This window comes from Corylus avellana, chromosome 8 (assembly GCF_965113065.1).
Source record: "Corylus avellana chromosome 8, dhCorAvel1.hap1.2, whole genome shotgun sequence".
Classification (NCBI taxonomy): Eukaryota; Viridiplantae; Streptophyta; class Magnoliopsida; order Fagales; family Betulaceae; genus Corylus; species Corylus avellana.
The window spans coordinates 22,398,561-22,409,698 of NC_142497.1; the positions used below are offsets into that span (position 1 = coordinate 22,398,561).

General features: G+C 36.7%; 2 protein-coding genes across 3 annotated transcripts; both read left to right on the forward strand.

Moving 5' to 3' along the window:
* The first annotated feature begins 197 nt into the window (after nt 1–197).
* Nucleotides 198–4,041, forward strand: LOC132162740 (ERBB-3 BINDING PROTEIN 1). 2 transcript variants are annotated; one of them, XM_059572967.2, is made up of 10 exons: nt 198–462; nt 564–656; nt 790–874; nt 1,045–1,194; nt 1,308–1,461; nt 2,425–2,640; nt 2,719–2,855; nt 2,963–3,054; nt 3,418–3,600; nt 3,719–4,041. In XM_059572967.2, exons 2-10 carry the CDS (start codon nt 566–568, stop codon nt 3,805–3,807), a joined length of 1,197 nt encoding a protein of 398 aa, XP_059428950.1. In that variant the 5' UTR covers nt 198–462; nt 564–565; the 3' UTR covers nt 3,808–4,041. The 2 variants fall into 2 exon arrangements, with proteins under 2 accessions (XP_059428950.1, XP_059428951.1); XM_059572968.2 differs by having other exon boundaries at nt 199–462; nt 3,728–4,041.
* A 2,314-nt stretch (nt 4,042–6,355) lies between these two features.
* On the forward strand, nt 6,356–11,138 carry RPL9 (ribosomal protein L9). The gene is made up of 6 exons (XM_059572969.2): nt 6,356–6,552; nt 6,829–6,956; nt 9,162–9,207; nt 10,064–10,161; nt 10,241–10,288; nt 10,872–11,138. Exons 1-6 carry the CDS (start codon nt 6,409–6,411, stop codon nt 10,990–10,992), a joined length of 585 nt encoding a protein of 194 aa, XP_059428952.1. The 5' UTR covers nt 6,356–6,408; the 3' UTR covers nt 10,993–11,138.

Here is an 11,138-nt window from a genome sequence, read left to right on the forward strand (position 1 = left end):
GTTACCTTAAAGTAACTTAATAAACAGGATTTTGATCCGACAAAAAGGACACATTAAAGATCCTAATTACGATATCCCACTGGTCCAAAAAGGGGTGGATTATCCAAAACTTATTTAGACACGTGGATAGTAAAAACAAAATTAATGGAGATGTCTATCCAGTAAATGGAGGAACAAAATCGTCACCGCTAGTTGAATAATCCACACACACGTGGGTGCTTGGACCAAGATCCTCCGTTACGCCACCACGCTCCATCGCCGTTACACTTGGCTCCCATACATCCCCTATCAGCTACTGATTCGCCAACGAAGCCACAAGCCCTAATTGTACTCCACAGTCTAACACCAGCTCTGTCTCACAGTCACAAACCCTTTAACAGAATTAATTAAAAAAGAAAAAGAAAAGCCCTAACATTTCCCAGCCCATTAAACCCAATCTCAAATCCCTAGCTTTAAATTCCGGTAATTTCAGTTACTGCCTTTGGATTTTCATTTTTTTAAAAAAATCTTTTTCCTACACAATTCGTAGTCCTTGATTTTGTTGTTTTATTGTGTTTTGATAGCCATGTCGGACGAGGAGAGAGAAGAGAAAGAGTTGGATCTCACAGCTCCTGAGGTTGTCACCAAGTACAAGAGTGCTGCCGAGATTGTCAACAGTGATGATCTTATTTCTCTGTCTTTGTCTCTTTTTTTAATTTGGGTTTTTGGAAATGTTAGAGAAAAGTGTATCTTTTTTTGGGGATAAAAAATGGGTTTTAATTGATTTTTGTATAACGTATTGTTTTGCAGGGGCATTGCAGTTAGTGATATCGGAATGCAAACCCAAAGCGAAGATTGTGGATATATGCGAGAAAGGCGATGCCTTTATCAGAGAGTATGGCAAAATTTATTTGTTTGTATATTTTGAGAATTCATGCTCCCAATCCCAAATGTGAAAAAAATGTGTACTTTGTATATGCTAATGATGACAGCGTGTAATGTGTTAAGGCTTGATTGGATATGGATTCATTCTTATGTTGATTAATGATGGGGTTGTGGGTACAGGCAAACTGGGAACATGTACAAGAATGTTAAGAGGAAAATTGAGAGGGGTGTTGCCTTTCCCACGTGTGTTTCTGTAAACAATACGGTTTGCCACTTCTCGCCGCTAGCAAGTGACGAGGCTTTGTTGGAAGAAGGTGATATGATAAAGATGTAAGTCCTGTTTTGGGTTATTTGTTGTCTGGTATTTATTTTCTTAGCTATGGTGTAAATGGTTTTTTCTTTGAGGAAAGAGGATATGTGAGGAAGTGTTTGGTTGGTTGCAGTGATATGGGATGTCACATCGACGGTTTTATTGCTATAGTGGCACATACTCATGTTCTTCAAGAGGGGCCGGTGACGGGTAGGGCAGCAGATGTTATTGCAGCAGCCAATACAGCTGCTGAAGTTGCTTTGAGACTTGTAAAGCCTGGAAGAAAGGTAATTTACAATGCTCAATTTCTTTCTTCTCTCAACTTAGTGGGGGCACTGAATAATATTCTTCCTTTGGACGCCCAACTTGTCTTAGGTATTTGGTTTTTCCTCAACCACTCGTGTATATCTAAAGCATTTGGTTATGCTCTTGGTGCAATTTCATTTGTATGGAACTGGACCATAATGAATTGTTTCAGGGCATGCAAAATTTTGGTTTGTATTGATACTTGAGCTTGTATTGGATGCTGGTGGTTTATATACTGTGTTATATGCTTCTTAAATTAGTTTTTTTTTTTTTTTTTTTTTTTAATGCTTCTTAAAAAAAACTAATTGAAGAAGCATCAAAATTATTATTCAACTTACTGAATAACAGATGAATGAAATGTTTGGGTACCTTGTAAGGCCATTATGAGAGTGAAATACAGTGAATGAAGAGTTCCTTAAGATGACTGATGGTGACGACTTTTGACAAATAAATTCTTGAGTTCTTCACAAACTGTGTTGAGGATTGTTTAAATGCACACGTTTGTGTAAATATATCATAAACAAAAATACAAAAACTCAGAAATTATTGTATTGCATGCAATGTGGTTTATATACTGTGTTATATCCTTCGCATCATAAGGATAAGATGCTATCTCAGTCGTTTCATGTTCAAGTGGGGCTTTTTTTGTTATCTTAAAAATAAGATAGGATAGATGTTAAAAATGATTGTTGCATTAGTTGCATGCTCATCCCCATTCTCTTGACTGAAATATAGCTACGGTTCACGACAAGTCTTTATTATGCCCTTATACTTATTGGAGTTGACATTTTTTCGTTCATTAGATAAGTATTTTTATGTTATATTAATTTACTTCATCCATCTTCCCTATATTTAATTCTATATGTTCCTTCATTATGCTCTTGATTTTTTTTTTCTTTATGGTATGCCCCAATTTGTTCACTTGGTCACTCTTGATGTGGCAGAACAAAGATGTGACAGATGCTATTCAGAAAGTTGCTGCTGCCTATGACTGCAAGATTGTTGAAGGTGTTCTGAGTCACCAGCTGAAGCAGTTTGTGATTGATGGAAACAAGGTTGTACTGAGTGTGTCCAGTCCGGAAACAAGAGTTGATGATGCAGAATTTGAGGAAAATGAAGTCTATGCCATTGACATAGTGACCAGCACAGGTGATGGCAAGGTAAGTGTAGGCTTTTATTTAACCTAAACATCATACTGTAATATGTTTTATTGGTGGCTTATGGATATTGTATTGCAGCCTAAGCTGTTGGATGAGCGTCAAACAACTATTTACAAGAGAGCTGTTGACAGAAATTATCACTTGAAGATGAAAGCATCGAGGTTCATCTTCAGTGAAATTAGTCAGAAATTTCCCATCATGCCATTTACGGCAAGGTTCACATGCTTTTCAACTTCTATGCTGTTTCAATCTTGAAATGATATTGCTGTTTAGCCTGTGTGGTTTGTTATAAAAAATCCATTTGCGTGCCTTTCTTTTTTAGGGCTTTAGAAGAGAAGAGAGCTCGACTGGGACTAGTGGAATGTGTAAACCATGATCTGTTGCAGCCATATCCTGTTCTCCACGAGAAACCGGGCAAGTCTCTTGATCAACTTTGTTTGCAAAATATTAAATTCACAAATAGTGAATTTGTGCTCGCATCATTGCTCTAATATTTTTTCTTACCAAAAATGTCCAACAAATCATTTCAGAAACTCCCATGTTTACTCTTGGTAGCACAAGGAGGACCTTTTAAAAAAAATAATAATAATAAATAAAATAAAATTATTGATATGCAACTATGTTATTCAAATATGCATCAGGGACACATAAAAAGAGGCTGGTGATACAAAATCTCTGGCTTCTTTTTCAAAGACAAATGGCGAGTTAACATTGTGTGTTTGGTTTTAATTCTAACCACTTGAGTTTCTTTTAACGTACTTTGTCGGTGGTGTGCAGGGGATTTAGTTGCGCATATTAAATTCACAGTTCTACTAATGCCAAATGGGTCAGACAGGGTCACTTCTCATCCTCTGCAGGAACTGCAGCCTGCAAAGTCTATTGATAATGATCCTGAAATCAAGGCCTGGCTGGCTCTTGGCATTAAAACAAAGAAGAAAGGTGGTGGGAAGAAGAAGAAAGGTGGGTCAAAGAGAAACTTGGTTAAATATTCAGCTACAACACATTCTATACTGGGTTGGCAGTAGATCAAACTCCATTGATCCTTTTATCAATCAATAATTCACAGTTTGAACTTAAGCATTTGCAGGTAAAAAGGGCGACAAAGTGGAGGATTCAGCAGAAGCCGAGTCAATGGATGCCGAGAATGGGGCTGTAACTCAAGAATAAGAGTTTTTAGTCTTAGGCACTTATCACTCCACTGTATTGGCTAATTGCAATGGAAGTTTTGTGGAGAAACCTCTCTAATATAGTGTCTGATTGGGGCTTCTGGTGTGTGAGGTGATTTGGCTTAATGCATACAGAGATCATTTTGTTTATCGACTACTTGGTCCCAATGTTTCACTTGTTCAAACAATAAAAAGCAAATGGCTGCATAAAATATCCCCCACGATTAAAGCTTAATTATGGTTACTTCTGTCTTGATTGTGCACTGGGATACTTGGAAAAGAGAATGTTATTCTATTGCTGACTATTAAATGATCCGTGATGTTGGTACTTCCATTAGCGTGCCTTTTGAAACTCTCCCCTGCATGTGATTGAAATGACTAATGTCAATTCTGAACGTAGGCTTCTTGGTACATATAAGAATTGTTTAGCGGAGTAGAGGGTGCTGCATGAGGCCAATGCAGCACCCTCATGCAGGCCAAGTCTTGATCTTTAGTTTAGTTCAATTGAGGACAATCTGCATGGTCGAACTAGTGCCTGCCATATGTGAGTGCATTCATACACACGGAGAGGGGTGTATATTTTGATTGTTTTGAGCACTATAACTTGAATAGGGTACATGAATGCACTCACTCATGATAGAAATCAGTATGACCATTTAGATTTTGTAGTTTAATTATCCGGGTCTCATCTCATTATTAGGGTGGTTGTTCATCCAAGCTTTGAGTGTGTTATTGAATTGCTTGTTTCAGCCATCTACAAAATATGCATCAGGAACTTTAAATCTGTCTGGCTCTGCAGCTGAATGCTCCCCTTTAAGTTGTTATGGTAAATCACCTTCTTGTTTATAACCGAGAAGCTCCTAAGTTGTACAAAATCATCTGTTCATGAGACATTTCTGGACAAAAGTAATGATTTCTTTTTCCTTTTTCTGGTTTGTTTTAGGTTAGATTCCACGGCCCCACAAGGCCCCTCAGATTCTATGTTTCTTAGAATCCAATGGGCCTTCTGTGATGTTAATCATAGATCTCCATTAAGAGAGGTTCCTATTCCCATTTCAAGGCAGAGTAAAAATACCTGGAACAAAGTTTTTCAACCAAACTGAATTGGAAAAAACTCTTTCAATTTGTTGATTCGCACAAAAATCAATGTTGTCAGTTTAATAGGAATATTCATTCGTGAAAAACCGAGGTCCTATAAACATGCTAGTGGGGAAAACCCTGTTGCTGAATTCATTCCATCGCATTTGATGGAGTGTTTTATAACTTTTATGGACAAGCATGTATAACAGATCCTCCGTGGCTCCATTCAAGAACTAAACAATATCTTGCATGAACAGGGCAGCTCTCTATCTTCTTTTTCATTGGCGATAAGAACTGAATTTGGTTTCTATTCCACCCTCTCAGGCATTCCTTTCATCCCTCTTAAGTGATGCTGGATGGATGTTACCATGATACTTTAACCAAATCTTCCCAATGTCTTTACAAATACCTTTTTAACGTGAGTGATGTTAAAAATCACACTTTAATCTCATCAATATCTTATTCCATTGATCTGAAAGTGTCAATTAGTTTTTTTATATATACATTTTTTTTTTTTTTTTTTTATAAACCACGGTTGATTGGTATTGCCATATTTGATAAGATAGTGGTGAGATAAAAATATAATTTTTAGCATTACTCTTTTAACATTAATAAGTAATGCAATGCTAAGGAATTAGGAGTACCATCTAGATTACACTCAAAATCCTTTGAAGGCAGTCAGCTTGGAGGGTATCATGGTGAGCAACTTGATGCTATTACTTTGGCTAGACTCTAAATCAAAAATTCCGTTAAAATTTCACAATTTTTATCTGGGAAAAAAATGTTTTAGTGGTCCTTTAAGGTTCCATTTTTTGTTTTTTGTTAAAACCGTTCTTTATTATTTCAAATTTTCTGAAATCACTTCCGTTTGGACTATTATCAAATGACTCTTTTTTACTTTTCATCGGTATAAGTAATATGTGATCATGAGATCATATCATATCCACTAGAAAGTAATACATACAATCCATGTGAAAGACATCACATTCCCACCTATCATCGAATGGAAATCTTTAATAATTTTTGTTGTTTAAATTACTAATAATTTTATAAATAAATGTGAGAAAGTATTTATAAGGGTTACCTAACCTCACAAATCTTGAACAATACATCCACACGCTCGAGAGTTAAGAGTGTCAACCTGGTTCCCAATTTTTGGCCAAAACAGGGAACCAAAATCAGGGTACCTTGGTTCTTGGTTTTAGGAAACCGGAACCGAGAACTGAGTCTGGGTTATCGGCCGATTCCAGTTCCTAAGTTTATTTTATTTTATTATTATTATTTTTTTAATTTTTAAAAATTAATTAATATTTTATTATTTAATTTAAGTTAGACACGTGGCATTGTATGGGCCGTCGGATAAAAATGGATGGCTAAGATTAAAATTTGGAGAATCTCCGATCCTCCCCATAATGGGAGGGGATCTGATCCCTCCAAAACTACTCAAAACAAGGCACACCCACCTTAAACGGATAAGATCACATAAACGAATTAGAGACAGAGAGAGAAGAGCGCCTTGGCAATGGCATCCACAGCTTCGACTGTATCATGGAGTTCTTCCTGGCTAAATAGCTTGGGCGGAAACTTGAGTGAAGCAACTAAACTATCGGATAGAAGAACAGCCTTGGTGGTTTTTGCTCAGAAGAAAGCCACGAAGACCCGAAAGGTAGAAATATAGATTTCATTGCATAAAAACGAACTGGGTTTCTGTTACTATTCTCATAATTAATTGGGTCTTTGTGTGCTTGCCTTTGTTTGGTTGCCGAGAAATTGAAGAAAGAAAGAAAGAAAACTAAAATAAACTTTTCCCACTTCAGTTAAGCTACATTATTCACAATTGGGCTTCTCCTTTCCCACATCTTCTCAGCAACCAAACTGCCTGGCAAAAAGAAAAGAAAAAAAATTATATAATGGGGTTATTGTTGTTGTTGGAGGGATTCAGATAATTTTGAAGGAGGATGTGGCAGACCTGGGAAAGATGGGGCAGCTGCTTGACGTGAAGGCCGGGTATTACAGAAATTATCTGCTGCCCATGGGCAAGGCCCAAATTGTCACTCCAGCTCTGCTCAAGTAACGTATAACTGAAACCATATTATCTCTAGATTGTGTTAGTTTGGTTGTCTCTCACATCTCCAATTCAGTAGGAACACTGATTATTTGATGAAACAATGCAACATGTTTAGGAGCCTAAGTTGAGTAAATTGGAAAATTTGTCAAACAGAAACTATACCATACCATATGCTAACAGTCCTTAACTAGAGTACCTGCAAACTATTAGGGAATGTGTATGTTAGATAGAATAAGTAAAACTAGGCATGGATTTTGGACTTATTGATTTGCTTCTGGTGTCGGCTTCTCGTGAGACGGGGTATGGAGGAAATGAGCCGCACTCAGCGGTGGACTGTTCTGATTCTGAGTTGGAGAAGCCAGATTCTAAGGCTCATCGGGTTCTGCCGAAGAAGAAGAGATCTCCTTCTATATGCGCTGGCGGCTGTCTCCACGAAGATGACGAAGGGCATTTCTGTCATTCAATGGGTTAAGCAGCAGGTAGGGTTTTCTAATATTGAGTTGGATCCGGTTTTTGCCTCGGTAGCTCCTTTAGCTTTGGGCTATGGTTCGGGTAAGTTCTCTTTTCCTCCTCTGCTTCGTGAGGAAAGATTGGGTCAAGAACGGATGGGCAAACACCTTTGTAGTAGCTGCTCTTCATTCATAGTGCTCATTTTGTGGAAAATGAATATAATCTCTAAAGACTTTGATTTGTTGGATCGGCTCTCTAACCATTTTCCTAATCTAAACCTGAAGGACAATATTCATCTCGAGGGAGCAAGTGCTAGGCCTGGAAAAATTGGAAAATGTTGGAAGTGGGAGTGCTTTTTGCATCCTGCAAAACATGCCAGAATAGAGCACCTATTTGGGAGTGTTTTAAGTAAATTTGGGGTGTTAGAGGAGGTGATCCCTGAATGAGTGGGTACTAGATTTAGTTTAATAGAGGTCGTGGGATAGTGTAATACAGTTATGGAAATGTGGGTACTTTGGTGTTCAACGTGTGTAGTGTAGTGTATCTAATGTGTTCTATATGTGTGTGTTGTGTGATGCATGAACTGTCTAGAGTGTGATTTGTGTCCTAGGGAGTGTGGTAGCGAGTTAGAGATCTATGTTTAGAGAGGGAAGGAAGCATTGTGTGTGATAGAGTAGAAAAAGAAATCTATTATTCTTGTACTGAGGTGTTGGTTCCCACCTAAAGTAGCAATCACTTGGTGTAAGTTGAATTTAGTTTCTATATTTCCTCACTTGGGGTCCATCTTTATTCCACCATGTGCTACTGTGACTCATCATCTTGTGTTGACCAATGCTTATATTCTCCATCTCCTTAGGAGAGCACTGTTGATGTCATCTCCATCACAATTTTCATTACCTCCACCCTTTCTATGACAACCTGCCAAAGCCATCATTAGCAATCCTACCCTCGTCAGCCTTAACCACCTCTGCCATTCTCACATTCCATCACCCTCAACCTAAAACTTATCAATACCAATTTTTACCGGACCACCCCCATGAGTAGACAATCACATGCTGTAGTTTCCTAGCAATTGCTCCATCATTTGTTGGTGTTGGTGATGAAGGAGGGTATAATGTCTGTAATGGATGATATCTTCATAGTCTAAGGTGGTAATGGTGGTCTTGGCATTTTCTCAAATATGGCTTATCATGATGTCCACCCAAAACTCTAATTCACGTGGGAATTTAGAAACTTGTAGCGGTAAGTGGTTTTGCGTTGACAAAATTTGAACCGTCAATATACACAGGTACTCTCACATCTGAGCAAGGCAGATTCTCCAAAGATTTCAAAAAGCTGAAAAGTTGGGAGTATTTTTATTTTTTATTTTTTAACATTCTTCTCAAGCTTCGAAGGAGGCAGCGGGGAGCAGCATAAGAACACATTCTAATTGATCACATGTTTAAAATATCTACATTCTGATTGTCACCCATAATTCGTATCTGCTATGTTGGCAATGACACAGATTCTGTAACATCAACAAATTATTCGCAAAGAGCTATTGATAGCAAAATTTTTTATAATTTATTTTAAAAAGTTATGTATACATAAGCTCTAGATATAAACTTCATGATCTTGATCTTGCATAGCATTTTTCAATTATTAGCAGGCAAATAGTTGATTGAAGCTGCAGATCATAGAATTTAGTATCATATTATTGTTAGAAAAAGTAACCTATCTCATCACTTTGATATAAATTTTCTTCATTCTTTTTCCAGGGAAATGCGAATGGAAGAGGAGAGAATTGAGGCTGAGAAAACACGGGTAATGAAATAAGCCATTTATTGTAATAGGTCTAATGGTAGTGGTGTGTTCAGTAGGTGTGAGTTTTGTTATTAGGCTAGGCTAAGGTCCTCGAAACAACCCATCGATTTTGGCATACTTTTTTTTATTTCAACCATACTGTTCATTACAATTCATCAATTCCTTTCCAGTACAATCCACAACATCGAATTCTATTCCATCATTCCATTTAATTCTACAAAATTGCCTCATTTCCATTACAATCAAATTCCCAAATACAAAAATGAATTCGTGAAACCCTAGGTTTTTTACATTTATTTATCCCTCTACTTCCCCAGAATTGAAATTAGTTCAGATTATACCTTTATAAATATTTCCATGTTTACATCATTATTTTCTCCAAATCTCGTTGAATTTATTTTATGTTAATTTCGTATATACATTATGACCTAAGGCTACATGTGGTTTGTAGTTAAAACATTTCTTGTCTTTAGACAGTGCACCTAAGGTTACTGCATAGATTTGACATGAGTTGTAACGATTTCAGAATCCTGTTTTCTGTTGCCATCATTGGGTAAGACTGATGACATTGTCTAACCCCACTTTCCTATTAAAAGATCCATTCTTAGACTGTGCTTGTACTCTTAGACTCGATAGTGGTAGGTATATGAAATGACCCCGCCTTGGAGGTTCCCTGTCATTAATTATAAAAATAAAAAAAGGCCTCCAAATGACAAATAAGAGCTGATTATTTCAATTCAGTGCCCAAATGCACTATATCTTTGATTACATTTATATTCTTTCTTTTGCTAGTAAAAACCTCTACCGGTGTCCCCCATCCCTCTTTTTATGTTCCTTATATCATTTCTTTCTTTAGGCAAAAGACGAGGCACAGCAACTCGCCCTAAGTTTTGAAACGGTTGGGGCTTTTAAGGTGAGGCGCAAAGGTGGGAAGGGGAAACAAATTTTTGGAAGGTGAGTGGAACTAGTGCACTATTAAGCAGTTATATAATCTATTGTTTGGATATTAACTGATGCAAAATTCCAATTACAGTGTTACTGCTCAAGATCTTGTTGACATAATTAAGGCACAACTTCAGAGGTATCACCTATATTGCCATTAATTTTATTTATTTTTTCATTGATTCCAACTATATTTGTGAGCTTTTCCCTAATCCAAGTTTCAACGATTTCTATATTTATCTACAAATCCATAATTTCTAATATATTTGAAAATTTCTGAAATTATTATGATTCCAGGATACTGTATTATTTGTTATCCTACTTCAGATTGAAATCCTCTCATATTTATGGATGGTTTTTTTTTTTCTTCTTGAATTCATTCATAATTTTCTATGTTATTTCATCCATTGAGTCTCAATTTCTAAATCTCTCTTCATGGTCTCTAGCTACATAGCTTTTATTTATTAGGGAAAATTTCATTTATCACCCCTAATCTTTCATCACTTTTGCAATCATACCCTTAAACTTTTAAAAATATCAATCACAATCCGTCTTTCATTATTATTATTATTTTTTTAACCCTCTGCTAGGATTTTCGGTTCAAGTATAAGGGTATGATTATAAAAGTATACAGTTCAAAAAATAGAGAATAAGAAGTTTTTGGAGGCTATATTAATTTGATGCTTGTGGTTTCTTAATTGCTATTATTAATGCATGTATAGGGATGTGGACAAGCGAATTGTTTCTCTTCCAGAAATCCGGGAAACAGGAGAATATATTGCAGAGTTGAGGCTTCACCCAGAAGTTATTGCTCGAGTGAGGTTGAATGTGTATGCTAACTAAGGACAACTAGTCAACTACCTTTTGGTGCCCTAGCTCTGGATGGACATTTTCCCTTTTTTCTTTCGGTATGTCGATATATATATATTTTTCTTTGATTGAGTCAATTCGTGCCGAGTGGGTTTAGTGAGTTGACTTCCCATTTTTTT

Excerpts from the sequence above, each read along its gene's own strand:
- LOC132162740 (XM_059572967.2), top strand. The coding sequence starts at position 566 with ATGTCGGACGAGGAGAGAGAAGAGAAAGAGTTGGATCTCACAGCTCCT. Across the intron at positions 2,856-2,962 it reads ATCATGCCATTTACGGCAAG|GGCTTTAGAAGAGAAGAGAG; the intron begins GTTCACATGCTT and ends TTTCTTTTTTAG. Across the intron at positions 3,601-3,718 it reads TGGTGGGAAGAAGAAGAAAG|CATTTGCAGGTAAAAAGGGC; the intron begins GTGGGTCAAAGA and ends TTTGAACTTAAG.
- RPL9 (XM_059572969.2), top strand. The coding sequence starts at position 6,409 with ATGGCATCCACAGCTTCGACTGTATCATGGAGTTCTTCCTGGCTAAAT. Across the intron at positions 6,957-9,161 it reads GTCACTCCAGCTCTGCTCAA|GGAAATGCGAATGGAAGAGG; the intron begins GTAACGTATAAC and ends TTCTTTTTCCAG. Across the intron at positions 9,208-10,063 it reads TTGAGGCTGAGAAAACACGG|GCAAAAGACGAGGCACAGCA; the intron begins GTAATGAAATAA and ends TTCTTTCTTTAG.